At 38.9% G+C, this 19,524-nt stretch overlaps 1 protein-coding gene across 1 annotated transcript in view; it reads right to left on the bottom strand.

Annotated features, from left to right (window-relative positions):
• Positions 1 to 686: 686 nt before the first annotated feature.
• The window catches only part of cdk18 (cyclin dependent kinase 18), a 99,056-nt gene continuing 80,218 nt past the window's right edge, over positions 687 to 19,524 (bottom strand). The window contains exons 11-16 of the mRNA XM_034698380.1: positions 16,498 to 16,595; positions 16,285 to 16,390; positions 10,535 to 10,577; positions 10,346 to 10,436; positions 8,105 to 8,182; positions 687 to 3,913 (exon numbers count right to left, since the gene is read on the bottom strand). Of these exons, the coding sequence (XP_034554271.1) occupies positions 3,882 to 3,913; positions 8,105 to 8,182; positions 10,346 to 10,436; positions 10,535 to 10,577; positions 16,285 to 16,390; positions 16,498 to 16,595 (448 nt within the window). The 3' untranslated portion in view covers positions 687 to 3,881. The remainder of the gene's footprint in view (positions 3,914 to 8,104; positions 8,183 to 10,345; positions 10,437 to 10,534; positions 10,578 to 16,284; positions 16,391 to 16,497; positions 16,596 to 19,524) is intronic.

Here is a 19,524-nt window from a genome sequence, read left to right as displayed (position 1 = left end):
AGCAGATCCAGTGGAAGTTATCACATTGACTAGAATAGAAACCTATCCGGTGCTGTGATGGATCGGACATGGACGGACACGGATTGGGTGGAACTTGGCTGTAACTGTTTGGCAGGGCTGTCACCTCTATGACGTTGGTCCACATGCTGGGAACGGCACAGATCAAGAACTGCTGAATCAAATTCAACTGCTCTAAGCCTGCTGTATATTTCCAAAAGATATTTGTCTTTCTTTTAAATGATTTCCTTGTTTTGACTAATGCATCTTATCTAGTCTGAACTTGCTTTTGAACTCTGTAGCCGGCCATGCCGACGTGGAGTGCTACTGTAGAAAAGAAAGCAGTTAAAACTTAATAAACATGGCTCTTGGTTAAAACTCTCTCAGTTCTCTTTGTTTGTCTTCTGGTCTTTAGAGATGGGTTAATTATCTCTTTAATGTTTGTTTCAGAACTGAGGAGTCCTTTCAAATGGAAGGGTGAAACATCTTTGAAAAGCTAATCGCTGCTTTGACTGAACACTCCTGGATATTGTTTCAAAAGAAAGCTGCATGAAGTCCTGATTATATTCTATACTTTTAAACAAAGTTGGTCAAAAACATGTGAAAGAATCAAGGTCACATCTAAACACAACCAGCTGCTGATCTAAAAGCACAGCACAGTGGAAGACCGATGGCTGTAGGAAGCTCTCTCATATTGCACTGTTGATTTAATAGACAACCTGGATCACGTCATACCAGTCATTATTTGGCCTCAACCCTTAGTCGTTGGCGTACACAAGGATTGCTCTGCAGCACTGGACAAACGGGGAAGAGATACAGAGGGAGTCAGAGCAGATTAAGGACAGAGGAGAGTATATCTTAGCAACAAGCCCCCAAAAACTTTAGTGTCTGCAGATGTCTTCATCCTTTAGATCATGGACGTGAGCTTTGGGCTCCATGGTGATCACAGAGGAACTGTGAGGGAATCTGATGGTTAAAAAGTTTCACTTCTGCAGATAGTGTGAGTCCCACTGAGAGTTAGTTGTTGTTGAACATACTTCCCCGTTTTACTCGTGGAGGTGGGAGGGGATTTCGATTGATACAGGGGTATATTTAGAGGTTAGACACGGAGGGAAGGGAGCAGGCTTCAGAGGACACTTCTGGTTTGTGCAAATAGGAGACTAAGTAAATCACAGAGTTATTACACACACAAAGTAAAGGCTTTCTAACACATTGGCTACACTAGATCAAATATAGATTCTTAACAAGCCAAAATATCATGCACATTTTACTAAGGCAACTTCAAAACTGGAGTGAAAGTCAGCTGTTTACACTGTATGGAACAAAACCCCACACTGAGCGGAAACACTGAAGCAAGGCAAGTCTGTGGACATGAAGCTGTTTGTATAGGCTCAGTGTTTGTGTCGTAAGAAGAGGTACTGTTCATGAATGTTGCTACGATTTCACCATCCAGACGGCTTCAAGACTATCAGGACACTTGTGACAGGGACGTAAGCATCTCATCACTGATTCCTCTGACAACATATCCAGGTAGCTTAATCATCATTAGCATACGTTATGCATTAGCTAATATGTAGCGTGATAGCTGAGGTGACATCTTTAGTGTTTGTTTTATAGGCAGCTAGCCTTGTGAAAGCATTCTGCAATTAGCTTTTAAGCCAGTTTATAGCTGACATAGAAATTCAAAGGTTAAATATTTGAATCTTCACAAGAACACCTAAAGCATTTATGACCTGAACCCCTGGGGATATGTTTTATGGTTTTTAATTCCAAAATCCTTCAGACTTTTTAACAATCTTGAGCATTTGAGATGTTGAAATTTGAAAACTTTAAGGCCAATTTAATTACACATTAAATAAGAGTCTGGCTTCACTGTCAGGTACAAAAGAGTACTCGGGTCAGGTATGGGAAAAAGATAATTAAAAAAGGAAGATTTATTTTCTTCATGCAATTTCTAGAAAAAGTCAAAATGTTAAAAATGAAGTAAAAAAATCAAGAATAAAACAGATATAATTTAGACAAAAAAAAGCCACAGGTTGTTAAGTGTTGACGTAACACTTTAACATAAAACTGTTTCTGTGTCAAAGCACTAATTCAGATCACGTATGGATATCTGAAAAACATACTAATGGATGTCTTTTAAGACTGATCTGTTAAAAAGAGTGATGAACGCAGCCAGTGTTGTGCAGGAATGCACTAATATGAATTTGATCACGTTCATATTTTGATGAACGGGGAATTGAACTGCTCAGTTTACAGTTCATGAATGTGAATGTTGTTCACTGGAGGAAGAGAACAACTGCTCACACTCCCTCCAGCAGCATCAGAGAAGTATCGAGAGTTACAGAGTGTGGTGTCTACTGTGGCTGAAGTCAGGTTTATGGCATCTGACAGGCATTCAGCATGACTTATGCATCTAGTAATCCAGATGTAGTGAGTGGTACCTGTGAAGCGGCTGTTGTCAACATCTTCTAATTTGGGGGATGCTCCCCGTGTATCGGGGGGTTAAAGTTGGATCCTTTATCCATATATTCAGCTGTCAGGTTGGAGAGTTAGATGTGTGTTTCTAAGTTTTCATAGCTGCAGATATTCTTGTCTTTTACACTTAATACCTTAATAATACAGTAATTCATGTAGTTTAGAAAATGTCAGTGATTAAGGGCTGGAAACTGAAGGACAGGAGGCGCTACTGAAAAATAATTTAGATGCAGCTAAAACAATGAATATGAACTAGTTAATTTTTTGTGTTAACTTGCACAACACTGCCTTATGACAGATCTAAAATATATTACACTACACTCGTAGTTTTGACCTGGGAACAGTTTTCTGTAGAAGTGATGTCACCACTTAACAGCGGTCCACTTTTTGTTCTGGAAAATATTATACAACCTTTTCTCAAAAATTAATTTCGATTTTTTTCTTGAAATCATATTCCAGCTTTTCTCTCGAATTGCTTCATAAAAAGGGCTTTGGATTACCACTTAAACGTTATGCTTAGTAATCAAATGTACTAACAGTTTGACTTGGAGACATGCATGAAAAAAATGAAACCCTCTTTTTGGTGTCTGGTCACCATGTCTGGAGGAAGATGAAGGGTTCACTGTGGGAGCTTTTTGTTGTTTTTAAATTAACTTTACTTTGTTTTCAAATGTGCAACTTAACCCTTACATCTGTACACCCATAACTTCATAACTGGTTATAAACTGGTGATTTACAACTCTTAGCTACCTTGGATGGCTGAATCTCTGGGTTTTTATATGTGTCAGCAGATTGTTTGTTTACCTCTGGTGTGTGCAGCTGAGTGTTGGCAGCATGTTCAGTATCGCTGATTGTGCAAATGTGTGCAAACACGGGAAACACTTTACATTAAGGTCCTTGAAATACCTTCCATCCCTTTGTACTTATATGACACTAATCATGTGTTAATATATATATATATATATATGTTACTCCGGGTAGAGCAACAAAAATGCTGCTAGAGGGGATTTATTGTTAGCTGTCTTACAGTCCAACACTAAACTTGTTTAAGATACATTTATCAACACTTAAATAGTCTCATAAGTGCCCAAATGGCTTTTAATTAACACATATTAGAAGGACTTCAATGTAAAGTGTTAATTCAATATGTTCTGTTTGTGTGTGAGGAGGGAGAGTGTATCTCAGCTCAGTCATTTCAAGTGCAGTACAGGTTGATTTCCCCAAACCCTGTATGTCTCCACGGCCGGCTGCCTTGGAAATGAGTGAGTGCACATGTGTGTTCATGCATGTGTGTGTGCACATATTTGAGCATGCGTCTGAATGTGCAGAGCAGTTTTGGCCTTTGTGCTGTGGTCTGAAAAGGCCGCTCCTCTTCTCTCGGCGTCTCTCTTCCTCCTCTGTGAACTCTAGAAGATGCTTTGTCTTCGGTTCTTTCCTCCTGTGAAGAGATAAAACGAGATTAAATGCTTGTTTTTAAATTTGTTGAGTGAATCCTTTTGATTCCTGCAGAGACTCTTTAGATCTACGAGTCGGCCCCTGGTCTTTAGCTGTTTGGCAGCAGTGAGCTAGTTTACACTTACCGACTCTTTGTTTTGTTAGGGGAGGCTGTGTGTCCTCACTCTGTACTATTTTTGTCTTTTTCCCTCTTCCCTCTCATCACTTGTGGTTTTGGTTGTTATTTCTTTGGGATAACTTTTAGAACCCCTGGTCTGCAAGTGCGTCCCATTCCCACTTCCCCTGACACAAGACTATAACAGGCTAGTGACACCTAGCTGTGTTTAAACCCAGTCATCTCATGTGCAATCATCATGACTATACATATGTATGAACCAGTGGTGGACAATAACAAAATAAATTTATTTTAGTAAATTTTTTGAGTATCTGTACTTTACTTGAGTAATATTTTTTGGGGAACTTATTACTTTTACTCCATTTGAAAGACAAATATCATAATTTTGACTCCAATGCATTTCTATCAGTGCTCTAGTTACTCACTACTTTTGCTTTGAAGTCAGCTGATGAGTTTTCTTTTCTGAAATCAGATCTCAAAGACCGTAAACTGTTGGTGTCCTTGTGTTTGGTTTGTCTCAGTGGTGTAGCTGGACCTGGGTTGAGTGTAGATCAAACGTTCTTCAGATCAGTCCGTTTGTTTAGTCGTGGTGATGATGGCTATGACTGAGAAGGATGATGATTCTCTACCTGAGCACCACGGCCATATTTTAAACCCACGTTTGAGGTTTTGAAATAAAGAATGATTGTTTGTATTGTTGTAATTCTCTGATCTGTTTACCACACAAACTTCATCACAGCCTACGAAACATCAGCATCTAACCTGAGAAAGCATGTGGAGGTCTGGAGCTAACACACTGCTTTGATTCCAGATGAACATTTAAAACTTGTCTGTGCTTGTAATAACTTAGTTTATATTTCATGGTATACTTTTTAGATATGAAGTCATGTTTTCTAGATAAACAGAACGGAGCAGAATGTTCACCCATGCATTCTTGACTGAACTCCTGCTTTGTGAAAATACGTTTAGAGATATTTAAAAAAGTACTTTGAATACTTCAGTATTTTTAAAAGCAAGTACTTACTTAACTCAAGTCATAATCTGACTGAACAACTTTCACTTGTATTGGAATAAAGTTTGACCAGGAGGATCTATAATTTGACTTAAGTAATGAAGACGTGGTCTTCGTCCACCACTGGTAAAAGCAGCTGTTAAGCAATGTCACTGTTCTGTTATCTATAGTTCCTATTAGATTCAACAATTCATGCAGTTTACACACAAGAGGTCACATATCTACGCATCATAACTCAGGATTACTGCCACATAAGAATCAGGAATTAAGCATTATTATGAATCTTACACCACACCACACTCAAATATTTTATATTGGATTAAAAACCTTTTTAAAATTTCTGTATCTTTCTTAAATCTCTCATAGAATTTTATTTTGTGTTAGAGCTCCAGTTGTTAGCTGCTAGTTGCACAGCGTGATAGAAATATTAATGCAGCCATGTTCCTACTGAAGATAACAAAACCATCAGCATGAATCTGACACTTTAATATATTAATTTCAAAGATTATATCCACTGCGCCTAGGTACGTGTAAAGGTGAGGTGATGAAGGTAGTTACAGGACACTGCAGAAACAGCCTTTGTAGATATTTTCCACAGCAAAGTGAGATGATTGACTATCAAAAGAAAGAAGGGTGAGATGTTTCATCAGAAAACACAGCTTATGCATGTACTGGACTACAGCAAAGGCATGAAGAGGTACTGATTTCTCCACACAGGAGCTTTGAACTGAAGTTTCTTCAACATCTTTACTTCACTAGTTCTCTTAGCTTAAAGTTTGATACCAATTTACTTGAGCTTTGCTGAGTTTAAATGTCCCCAGATCATTTTTATTTCACACCTTTCAAAGGAATCACAGGGATTCGAGTCACCCTTAAGAAAGAAGCAAAAGATGAGTCACATCTTCAGCCATCCAATCGTCTGAGGGAACTTTGTGAGAACGGCCTAAGCTCAAAATATTTGCTGCTGGACCAGCGGTGAAAGAACCCTGACCCCTGAAAGAACCAGCTTATAGTGGACTTGGAGCTTCTTTGGCTGGAGTCAAACGTACAAACAAAATGTTCTGGATGTTTTGCCAGCCCCTGGTAAGGACCCAACTTCCACATCTCTGTGAGCAGGTACGACATCTTCTCTGAGGATATGTGGAGGTGAAATAAAACAAATCTGTTGACTGCCAGAAGAGTCTCTCAAACCAACTTCACTTACAGATTTGTATCCATTCATCTTTATATTTAATTCCCTTTTATTTTATTTTTACATCTTACAATATTTTATCATTTTTTTAATTGACTCACTTATTCATAGTAATTCGGTAATAAATAAATGTCCTAATTTATCAATTAGAAATTGTCTACAGGACCAAAAGGAGGTTTTACCATTTCTAATGTGGGACCAATTCATATGATTATTCATATTTGTGTTTCTTTTGTTAAGTTCTATTAGTGCCAGAATTAAATGTCTCCATTTGTCATAATAAAGTGATATACAGTGTTATTAAGCATCATTATATACAGTATATTTTCAGAGAAACAATAATAAGCTCATATTTTATAACACCATCATCCCTGCACAGTATTTAATAGCATACTGTGGGTTAAGTTATGAAGTCCTTAAGCTTTAAACAAGCCCAGCCACAGAGAGACTTATTAAGTTAATGAGGAGTCTGTTAGAGAATATAAATTGGTGACAGTAATCTGTGTTTAATGAGTACACAACACTGTGTTTATTTTCATTTTCCTCTGTGTCTGTGGTGTATTTATTTAAGAGCAAACAGAATCAGCTTCAGGCTATTTGCAGAGCTTTGCGAATGAGACATACACTGTTACAATCTGTGGTCAAGACAAAAAAACAAGGCTGCATTTAACTGTGATGCATTCAGAGAATGAGGGAAACTTAAAGCTTTGATGATCTATTTAAAAGTTATTAAACATGTTGTACTTTGATGTCTTTATTTTATTATTCATTATGTTTTTTATAAAACAATATCAAACTAGCACGAGAATATCCGGAAACAAATGCACAGTAACATTGTCATTCCTAAGTTTAAAGCTGTCCACATGTTTGTGTGCAGGCAGTGGTGGACAGTAAGAAAGTAAATGTACTTAAGTACATGTTTTGAGTATCTGTACTTTACTTGAGTATTATTTTTGGGGGAATATTACTTTTACTCCATATGAAGATTCCACTACATTTCTATCAGTGCTCTAGTTACTCATTGCTTTAGCTTTGAATTCAGCTGATGAGTTTTCTTATCTGAAATCAGATCCCAAAGACCGTAAACTGTTGGAGTACTTGTGATGGTTTGTCTCAGTGGTGTAGCCATACCTCGGTTGAGCGTAGATCAAATGTTCTTCAGATCAGTCCGTTTATTTAGTCGTGGTGATGATGGCTATGACTGAGAAGGATGATGATTCTCTACCTGAGCACCGCGGTCATATTTTAAACCCACGTTTGAGGTTTTGAAATAAAGAATGATTGTTTGTATTGTTGTAAATCTCTGATCTGTTTACCACACAAACTTCATCACAGCCTACAAAACATCAGCATCTAACCTGAGAAAGCATGTGGAGGTCTGTAGCTAACACACTGCTTTGATTCCAGATGAACATTTGAAACTTGTCTGTGCTTGTAGTAACTTAATTTATATTTCATGGTAGACTTTTTAGATATGAAATCATGTTTTCTAGATAAACAGAACGGAGCAGAATGTACACCCATGCATTCTTGACTGCACTCCTGCTTTGTGAAAATACGTTCAGAGATATTTTAAAAAAGTACTTTGAATACTTCAGTATTTTAAAAAGCAACTACTCCAGGACTTTAACTCAAGTCATAATCTGACTGAACAACTTTCACTTGTATTGGCGTAAAGTTTGACCTGGAGGATCTTACTTTGACTTAAGTAATGAAGATGTGTACTTTGTCCACCACTGTGTAGCGTATGGTCTGTTACAGCTGCAGACTATAAACAGAATTCAGCAACTTCCACGACTGGGCTGAGTCTGTAGAAAATCATTGCATGTTGTGAGATTGCGTTGCATAAACTTACTTAAAGGGTGAAACACTGAGCTGCGGTGACCGGGGTCTTTCTGGAGCTGCACCTCTCTGATAGAAAACACTGAAGCAGCTACGACAGAGAGGAGAGAGAGAGAGAGAGAGAGACATTTTTATTATTTTTAGTGTTCTGATGTGTTTTTGAATGAAAATCATATAATTTGAATTTGATATCACTGTTCATATTTTTCAATGTCGTTTTTCTTTTTGGGATTACAAAATCCCAATAAGCGATCTGCATAATCCCTTTACGTCAGGATCTTGAGGGGGTTTTATTCCACATTAACACCTTCTCATTCAAGAATTTGTATTTATTTTAATTATTTGAAACACTGTAGATTAACACCAAAGACATCAAAACTATGAAAGAACATATATGGAATTATGGAATGAACAAAAAAGTGTTAAACAAAGCAGAATATGTTTTATATTTTAGATTCTGTAAAGTAGCCCCCTTTTTCCTTCATGACAGCTTTGCACACTATTGGTATTCTCTCAGTCTGCTTCATGAAGTGGTCTCCTGGAATGGTTTCTAATTAACATGAGCCTTGTCAAGAGTTCATTTGTAGAATGACTTGCCTTCTTAATGTGTTTGAGACCATCAGTTGTGTTGTTGAGAGGTAGGGTTAGTACAATAGAACAATAGAATAGAATAGAATAGAATAGAATAGTACATCTTTATTGTCATTGTAACGTACAACAAAATTAAGTGCAATTCAAATTCAGGGAAAAATGTTGATAAAAAGGTAATAACATATAAAATATATGCTAAAAAAAACAAAGAAAACACAAGACAGACAAACCCATACAAATATCTTCATTCAACACATTATTGCACAGTTTTCCTCAGGCAAGGTATGCTAGTATGGATTATGTTTTAGCAGCGTTTGATGCGCTCATGGCTGTGGGGTAACACTGTATTTTTGAAGTACCAAGAATAGCATTATGGCTCGCTGCTCGAGCTAACATGGTACACTTGCATGAATCAGCCAATGATATTTGATGTAATTAGTTTGTATATATGGTGAGCAGGATGCAGAAAAACTCGTCCATTCATTTGTCTTTAGCAGTTTAGACTACTGTAGCGGTGTCTTCATAGGCTCCCTAAAAAGTCCATCAGATGGCTGCAGCTCATACAGAATGTTGCTGCTCGAGTCCTAACAAGGACCAAAAAAGTAGACCACATCACTCCAGTTCTTAGATCTCTACACTGGCTTCCTGTCTGTCAGAGAATAGACTTTAAAATCCTGCTGATGGTTTATAAAGCACTGAATAGTTTAGACCCAAAATACATTGCTGATCTGCTGCTACTGTATGAACCACCTCGTCCTCTGAGGTCATCAGGTACTGGTCTGCTTTCAGTCCCAAGAGTCAGAACGAAACATGGTGAAGCAGCGTTTAGTCATTATGCGCCACATATCTGGAACACACTCCCTAAAAGCTGCAGGTCCGCTTCAACTCTCACCTCTTTTAAATCAAAGACTAAGACCTTTTTATTTGACACTGCCTTCCTATCTTAGCTCATTTTAACTTGCTTTAAATGCTAATTTTAATAACATTTTTAAAATATTCTAATTCTCCTTTTCTTTTCTGTTTTATTATATTTGTCATTTTAATTGTGCTCTTTTATGCTTGTCTGAATGTTACCAATGCTTTTAATGTTTTAATGTAAAGCACATTGAGTTGCCCTCGTGTATGAAATGTGCTGTGCAAATAAAGCTGCCTCGCCTGGTGCTTTGACAGACATGAAAACCATGAAAACAGAGCTCGTGCTTTCTTCAACATTGTCAGTAATTAAAATTGATGAAACAGAAAAGTAGTGTTTTTAATTATTGAAAATAAAACCATGCAGTAGAGCTTAAAGGAAATATGTAGGTAAGGGGAAGTTTTAATAAAAAAGAGCAACACAAACATCCCCATGAAAGGTTTGAAAAGAGTGTTCCTGTTGGCGAATATTTAGGCTGACTACAGGAACCTTTTCTAACCTTTTTCCATCCTTGCAAAGTGCACTGTGTCTGGAGTTTCTCATCAAAATGTGTAAATGGACCCGATTCCACTGTGCTGTTGTCAAAGCAGCACATTCACAGCACAGCAAAAGTGCAGTCTGCTGAAAGCTGTGGACCTGAAGTACGACCAAGAGGATTTAAAGTGTACACAGTGTACCTGTGTGTGTGTGTGTGTGTGTGTGTGTGTGTGTGTGTGTGTGTGTGTGTGTGTGTGTGTGTGTGTGCCTTACTGTCTGGCAGGCTGTGTATGTTATTCCCCAGACTCAGGAAGTAGGGATGTTGTAGAGCGGCTTCAGAGGTGATTCTACTCCGGGTGTCGTACTGCAATCAGGAGACAAAAGCAGCTGATTAGACCATCTGATAGTTCAGCTCAGTCTGGTATCCAGGTGAGTAAATGTCATCGGGCTTTGGTCTCGTACCAGCAGCAGAGCGGACAGCAGGTCAATCCCGTCTAAGTCCAACCTGATGAAGGCAAAGACAACAGCTCAGTTTGTGATGAAAATCAAAGTGTGCAGAGGGGTTACATTCTCTCTGTGTTTTTATTGGCAAATAAAAACACAGAGAGTTTGTCCTTAGGAAAAGTCTTAACAGAGACTTAACTCACTCTAAGAGTATGTAACACAGTACATCATTATGTTCCCCAGGCGCAGAAATAGGTCCTGAGCTCACAACATATTTAAATTTAAACATGTGATACAACAAAATGTGGTTGCAAAACAACACAAGGTACAAATGTAGAACACTGGTTACATTTCAGTACTTAAATAATAAATTAAAAGGCAGCGAAGCCGGAATGTGGCTCCATTATTAAATGTATAATATTTTAATGTAGACCCAACAATGTCAAGGCAGATGGCTTTCTAACATGAGTCCGATTTTGCTCAAGGTTTCTGCCTGTTAAAAGGAAGTTTTTCCTTGCCGCTGTAACTAGCTAAATACTACGAGGTGCAAGGCTCATGATGGATTAAGGTGGGGTTAGACTGAAGGCTGATTTATACTTCTGCGTCAGCCCTATGCAGCAGGGGCTGACACGGACATGAGCACCACATACTTCTGCGTCAATGTTTCTGTGTTGTGCACAAGCGGCAAACTCCGGTCTCAAACGATGAAGCCAATGCGGAAGTGCTATAAACTGCAATACATCGAAAATCCGCTCGAGGCTGGTTGCAGAAACACCGGAAACCACATAGATATGAATGGGAAAAAGACAATCTTTTTAGCATTAATAAACATGTTTACAGCCTGGTTCAAAAAACGGCTTGGCCCTACAAAGCTAATCTCTCTAATGGCACACACTGTACGGGGGGTGAATTTTTTTCTAACGTGACGGTTCAGAAGATATTAAGATTACGAGTTTTGCCCAAATAAGGATATGACTGACGTGACTCCCTGTCGGGAACACACAGCCATTGGCTAAGAGGCTCACACTACGTCACACTCTGCCTAGTTGAGTTCCGCATTACTAATATGGCTGCTGCCATTGATTTGCTTCAAAACAGCTCTCAGGAACAGATGGGTGACGTCACGGATACTACGTCCATATTTTATACAGTCTATGGTTGTGCAGCAATTCTCACAGAGATTCAGAGCGTGTTATGTTAATCTACAGCTGTTGCTGTTTATCATACAGACATGATTACATGAAGAATAGAGAGGAGGAGATGAAATACACTGACGATGTGTGGCTGATGTCCGGGATCCCGGCAGTGCTGTAAATGCGGAAAAAACAGTGCTGCCGAGCGGACCAATCACAGGGCTTGCGGTCTGCGTCGACTCTACGCGTAGTTACATTTTGGAGGAGGTGCATGTCAGCTACATGCGTAGGCCTCTTCGTAGGTACAGGAACTTAGCAGACCCCTGGCGTAGGCGACGCCGTCGATTCGACGCAGAAGTATAATCAGCCTTGAGTCTTATCCTGTCTTGGTGTTGGGTCTCTGTTCATATTTGGACACAGAGTGGTCTAGACCTCCTATGTTTGTAAAAGCGTCTTGAGATCACAATTGTTGTGATTTGGCACTATACAAATAAAGATTGAGCGATTGATTGATAATGTCTTCAAATAATGTTGTAATGTAAAAACGCCTACCAGATTTTTATTCCTAAATCTGCACCTTTTTATGTTGTTAAAAAAAATGTCAGTTTAAGGACCTTCAATCTAAGTGTTACATAATATGGGACTGACTGCCTGAAAAGCATCTTTGTTTGGAGACTATAAAGCTGTTCTTTCATGTATTTTATATATGTAGTCTGGTATTTTCAGACAAGTTAAACTCTCAGCCTGGGACTGTTACGAGAGACTTAACCCTTCCATCAGTCTGCATGCTCTGTGAGTAAACAGGCCACACCTGGCGTCCAGGAATCCAGTAGGTTGGACCCTCCCAGGAGAAATCCCAGTCCCAGCCTGAGCCCCAGACCCTGAGTTTATGTAGGTCACCATCATGTTGTATCACATCTGTGTAAATAATTTTTTTCCCCCCGAAAAGTTCTGTGAAAAGACTTCTATCCCATTATGATTAATATATTGGATCCTCAGTGAATGTGTGCCAGCGTCGAGTAACGGACATGTGAGGGAGCAGATTGACGCCTTCTGAGCGGTCCCTGTTATCGAGGCTGTTTGATGTGTAGTGCTGTCTGTGGTGCTGATGCCACTCCCATGATGATAATAATAATAATAATAATAATAATAATAATAATAATAATAATAATAATAATAATAATAATAATAATAATACACTTTTATTTAAATTGCGCTTTTCTTAACAAAGCAACAAAGTGCTTCACAACAAAAATGCAGAAAAACAAAAAGGAAAGAAAACAGGACAGATGTGACAAACAGGACATCAGAAGGCAGGAAAACAGCCATGATTTAAGGGTTCTGTTGTAGACTGACTTATTAGTAATGGCAGAGAGTTTAACAGTCATGGAGCTCTGACTGAAAAAGCTGCATCCATTGATCTGAGAGCCCGCCCAGGCACATATGGGGTCAAAAGATCACTTAAATAATTTGGAGCAAGTCCATTCAAAATTTAAAGTAATTAATAAAATCTTAAAATCAACACAATGAAAAACGGTAACCAATTGTGAGCTGGCAAGCACAGGAGTGATGTGTTGGTACTTGGTTGTGCCTGTTAAAATATAAGCAGCAGCATTTTGAACCAGCTGGAGTCTGTGGAGGGAGCTCTGACTGATACCTGTTAAAGGTGCATTACAATAATCTAAGATAAGATAAGATATACTTTATGTCTCCCGTTGGGGAAATTCTTTTGTTACAACAGCTTACAACACAGGACAGGGGAATACAACAATGTTCTAATACAGTTAAAAAAAAGTAAAATAACAATAATAATAGCAATGACAAGGGTAAAATATAATAAGATAAAATAAAATAAAATGAAATAAAGTAAAAATAAAACAAAATATGGCAACTATTACAGATATATACACACTATGTACACTTCTATCTGATAAACTAGAAAAATAAAAGCATGATGTCACTATATTACTGACTGTGTCTCACAGTAATAACTGACTGAGTCCTCAGACTGTGTCTGAGCTATAAAATTGAATAGTTTGTGAGGCTAAGTGATTTTTGCATCAATCACTTTGCTAATTGTGTAAATAATTTACTGCACTTACGCCACGGGCACGGGTGTGTCACAATGTTCATAATCAATTAATTTGGACTGATTCATTGAAGTAGCCAGTATATAAACATATATAATTATTATTTTTTTTTTTTGCATGTACATATTAAACAATCCAATGTGAATCTGTTGTTGTATTAAAAAGCTGGAAAAAAACCAAGTTTGACTGTCTGGATCAGCCACTAAAAACCTAACGTCTAGCCAGTTACTGGTGCCAGGACTGCAACAGCTTCTGTTTATGCCAAATGGTGTTTCATAACAATCATTGATTTAGTCCTAATAACATAATCCACAAATCCTCACTTCTAAAACAAACCACTTATGTGTTCGAAAGAGGGCAGACTGAGGTCAGCAGTGAAACAAAACCCGGAGCTTTCCTTTGGTTTCACATTTATAACTTCAACAGTAATATTATTTACAACATGGCACCATCATCAAGTCAAAAATTAAACAATCAGGACTGACGTTTCCATGAGGCTCAGTTAGACTTTGCATTTTGTCTTTACTAGCTTTTGTTCCCATGTTAACGAGCAAACATTACACCTAAACATCAGTCTGTTCTCAAAGCACCAAGACAATCTCAATGTCCACACTCACACACTCACTGACTTTGAGGAGCGGCGTTCCTACTAAGTCTGTGAGGGCTAAGGGCTGTCCCACTGTCAAATCTTCAAGTGCGTGAGGGATCTCTCACAGACAAGAGCAAAATCTGCAGTATGCCAAAACTCCCCGGATGTCGTACTGAATCGGGAAAATTTCACCTTATGCATCGGACAAGTCTGCCTCGCATACTGTTTCCCATAATGTAGAGCGCTCATCCGTTTTTTCTTTGTTCTTCTTTTTTGACAGGGGGAATTATTTGATTCCATATAAACCACTTCCTATCTTTTTAAATCATAAGTGGATGCTAAAGAAGCAGTTCCTCTATCAGCTTGGTCATTGTTTACTTCCGCTTTCCGAAACCAGAAATTCAGTGACGTCTGGCCCAGTGTACTGCAGCACAGAATGAACAGAACAGTCATACTACATACTAAATTCAAACGCAGTATGAATACTGCGTTTGTATTTAGTATGTAGTATGTAGCAGGCCGTTTTGAAAACAGCCAGCCTTTAGTGGAAGGGAGTTACCCATAGTTCATAGCATTGTGACGTGAAACATGGGATTCCCGGGGGAAGCCTGTAAGCATGGAAGAAAAAAACCCTGCCAAAACATGAAATAAAAAAGTGTGACAGTAAACAAGAAGCAGGAGGGTGCAACCAATGTTGCGTTATAGAAAAGTTAGCCTGTAAGTATAAAGCAGGGGTGTCAAACATGCGGCCCGCGGGCCAAAACCGGCCCGCCAAAGGTTTCAATCCGGCCTGCGTAACGACTTTGCAAAGTGAAAAAATGACAGAGAAGACATTAACTGCAATTTTTCAATAAAAGTAACTACTATTTCAAATTTGTCCTCTAAGGGTCGCATAAAATCATAGCGCTGAGGGAGCGCAACTGAACAGCGCTTTTGTTTTACCGGGACTTTTTTTCTGAAAGTGAGGAAATAGATTACTTGCTGTTTGCATAATTCAACAGCTGTTTTTGTAGAAAGATGGTTCATTAAATGTGAACATTTTCAGAATTTACAAAGGGAAAATTTTGAGTTGTCGTTGTTTATAGGTTATTATGTTGTGATTTTACTGGTCCGGCCCACTTCAGATCAACTTGGGCTGTATGTGGCCCCTGAACTGAAATGAGTTTGACGTCCCTGGTATGAAGTATAAAACAGCCTTAATCAACCTAAATCTATGTATTTTCACATATATGTGTATATACAGTGTAGTTTATATATTTTAAAGTTTGTGGTTAAGCAGTCTGTATGGTGAGAGCCTGGATCAACATGACGGTCAGTCCGTCTCTGAAGTGCCTTGAATTTGAGGAAAGTCACAATTGTGCAATAAAAATTCCTAATTCTGTTAAGGTGAGCTACATGACTTCATGCAGGTTACGTGAGAAGTGGCAAAGTGCTGTCCCATTCACAGTTCTAGAGTTTGAGCCCTTACAGCCTCCTGCCCTTAAATACTTTCCAGGTGACGTTGATTAAGTCAAGAAGGGCTCAGGGTTCAGGGCTCAGGGAGGACATTGAGATTGGGCCCAAGAAAACTGCACAAAGACAGAGGGGGAAATCAAGCCTCAGCCACACCAACAGAAACACAATTCATGAAGGTATGTCTTCATTACTTTCATCTACCACCAATGACAAAAAATGTACAATGTGTATACGCTTGGATGAACAACCGGCATGAACAAAGTTGTTAGGAGTGTCTGAACAGAAGGACGGAGTCCTGAAGAGGACGTAGAATGAGGAAAAGACTGTAACATGTGAGGCATCATCAGGAGGAATGTGAAAGCTGAAGTATCTGACATTCAGATTCACTGCAGAGATTAAAGCTACAGTATACAAGGCTTGTTTTTTTATTTATTTTTTGGTTAAATGATGATTGTTCCTGATGATCTGATAAAATAATAAAGATCTTATTATTGTTGTTACCTGGGCACATGGTTGAGGAGACCTTGAGGTCTGTATTGAGGAAAGAGATAAGTCTTGAACTCCTCATTGCTGCTAATCCCCGGCCAACTCTCTTCTGTCGGAGTGCCTGGAAGACAGAAATGTGGAAGTCTATGGTCACATATCTTCTTTTAACTTTATATTTTACTTGATTTAAGGCTTTCAGGATATCATCATTGTATACAGTTAACTCACCAATGAGCCTAAAGATTAAGTGTAGCTCCTCCTTCACCGTGGCACCAGGGAACATGGGACGACCTGTTGCCATCTCAAACAGGATACAACCCACACCCCTGAAAGAGAAGGGAAGAGAAGGATGAAGATGAAAGCTTCCTCAAACATTAGAGAACTGTAGGTGAGACCTTGTTCAATAAAAACACACGCTTCAAAGAGCTCTTGTTATAAGTACAAACACTTGTTATGTGAGTGGGCACGGTGCTGCCTGTGTGATGAGAGGACATGTAGCAGAAGACGCTGTTCCATGTTTAATCCTCAGAGCCTTAGCGATGCTGCTTAACTGGCTCCCTCACCATGGCAAACCGCTAATGAGCAAAAACACATACGGGAAGCGCGTGCAGATGCATTACACTCCATTGTATGAGTAGTGACTCATCTCTGCTAATAACCTGAGAGAGCTGAATTGATATGCATGATTCATGGAAATCCTGGACCATCCTCAGGCTGTTAGACATTCATCTAATCACAGAGTCACTCAACAGAATAGCAAAAGCAATAGCAATTTTATTTATAAAGCACATTTCATTAAACCTAAGTTCAATGTGCTTTATACAGAGAATTAAAAACATAAAAACATTTTTCCAAATAGAATAAATAAAAACAGAAAAACAATAGATACACCCAACATCAAACATCAAATAAACAGCAATTATTGCTGCACATGCATCCAGTCACAACAGTCATTATATCATTCATACACTTGAGAAAATAAATACGTTTTGAGTCTTTTTTTAAAAGTGGAGACAGTTGTGATGGACCTGAGGTCAGCAGGCAGTTTGTTCCAAAAAGATGGACCACAGTAACTAAAGGCCCCTTCACCAGACTTTGATTTGACTCTGGGTACATTTAAAAGACTTCCACCTGCTGACCCAAGGATCCTAGTCAGGTTATACACTGTGAGCAAGTCAGCGATGTACTGGGGAGCTGAACCACTGAGTGCTTTATGGACTAATAATAGGATTTTGAAAGTGATTCTGTATTGAACGGGGAGCCAGTGAAGTGTTTTTGAGAACCGGGGTGATATGATCATATTTTCTTGTATGTGTCAGGATTCTAGCTGCTGTGTTCTGGATGAGTTGGAGCCGTCCAATCCAGAATCCCTCAGCTCCGGGGTTGCAGTGTTTCGGGATTCCTTCACAGAGTTGACTTTGTCAAAGCATCTAGTTTGAGACCATCTGTGTAGTCAGTTTAGAGAAATTTCATCATATCAAGATATATGCACAAAATAGTGCCAGTTGCTGGAGAGAATGTGGGGAAAATAATGCAGATCACACACATATTTTTTACAAGCAGAGAAATTAAAACTTACTTGTCAGATGTACTAAGTGAAATTGAACAGAAGTTAGGTATAAAGCGCAACGTAGGAAAACAAAATATACTCCTGGGATTACGTCCCAAAGGACTAAAAAGGGAGTTATACCTCTTCTGGATATTGAGAATAACAGCACTCAAGCAAATCACAAGAAACTGGTAAAAAAAAATGGAATCTCCAAATGTATACAAGTTGTTAGAAACAGTAGAGTACTCTTACTCGATGGAAAAAAGTAACGTATAGAATAAATAAAAATGAAAACCTGTTTGAAAAAAGATTGGTGTCTTTCAAAGCAAGGACAGGATATGAATAAATGTAATGTTATGTGCCTGTATAAGTAAATACAGATATAGAAGCCTATGCCTTTTTTTTTTTTTGTGGGGGGGGGGGGGGTAATTTTATATTTATTTGTGTATTTTTTAATCTTAGTTTTGATTATTTTTATACTGAAGCGTATTGCGTTCATGAGGAAAAAAAAGTAAAAAAAGGAGGGTATATAAAAATAAGCAAGTTAATTAGGGCCCGAGCACCGACACGCAGTGGCGGCGGAGGCCCTCTTGTAACCCTAAGGATTATTATTATTAGGGCCCGAGCACCGACAATTGTCGGCGAGGCCCTATTGAAACCCTAAGGATTATTCTTATTATTAGGGCCCGAGCACCGACAATGTCGGCGAGGCCCTATTGAAACCCGAGTGATTATTAGGGCCCGAGCACCGACAATTGTCGGCGAGGCCCTATTGAAACCCTAAGGATTATTATTATTAGGGCCCGAGCACCGACAATTGTCGGCGAGGCCCTATTGAAACCCTAGTGATTATTATTATTATTATTTTTGTTTCTCCCGACTTTTCAAACCCCAATGTGCTTGCCTTAACGCGGTGCAAAAGTCCCCAACTGTTGCACATGCACCAGGCCTGGTGAAAATTTCGACATTTTGGTGGTCCCGAAAAAAAATTCCCCAAAATGGCTAAACGGCGCCCCCTTGAATTTGAAAATTTCGGAGGGCCAGCCCCTCACGACGGTTCAACATGCATGCATGAAATTTTTTTTGGTAAGGTGTCATGCCAAGATCTACAAAAAAGCCTCTTAACGTCGTGGTGAAATCCCAACAGGAAGTCGGCCATTTTGATTTTTCTGTTTTTGACCCCATTATTTTGGGTATGTATTTGTTCGAACTCCTCCTACAATTTTGCTCCGATCAACTCCCAACCACGCACATTTTGGAGTGGACAGATTAACGATCAAACGATATCAGACAGAATTTCTCTAACTCAATTTTTGTGGGCGTGGCACTTCGCTAAACTTGGAGTACATATTTTTCAACCGCTAAAGTATGTATTTATGTAAATAGCTCCTACAATTTTGCTCCGATCAACTCCCAACCACGCACATTTTGAAGTAGACACATTGACGATCAAAAGTCATCAGACAGAATTTCTCTAAGTCAATCGGTGTGGGCGTGGCCACGCCTCAAACTCTGATGTCTCGCCATGAAACAGGAAATACTTATAGCTCCTTCATACAGTGTTCAATTTGTTTGAACTTACATACACATGATCAGGGTCCATCCCTCAACACACCTATGGACTCATTTATCTACTACAGCCATAGCGCCACCCTCAGGAAATACATGGTACTGACATTTACATACAATCTCCGATCTCTTCCAAA

The sequence above is a fragment of the Notolabrus celidotus genome, chromosome 1 (assembly GCF_009762535.1).
Source record: "Notolabrus celidotus isolate fNotCel1 chromosome 1, fNotCel1.pri, whole genome shotgun sequence".
In the NCBI taxonomy this organism is placed as follows: Eukaryota; Metazoa; Chordata; class Actinopteri; order Labriformes; family Labridae; genus Notolabrus; species Notolabrus celidotus.
The sequence above is the reverse complement of the archived record's forward strand: the minus strand, read 5'-3'. Positions and strand labels throughout refer to the sequence as shown.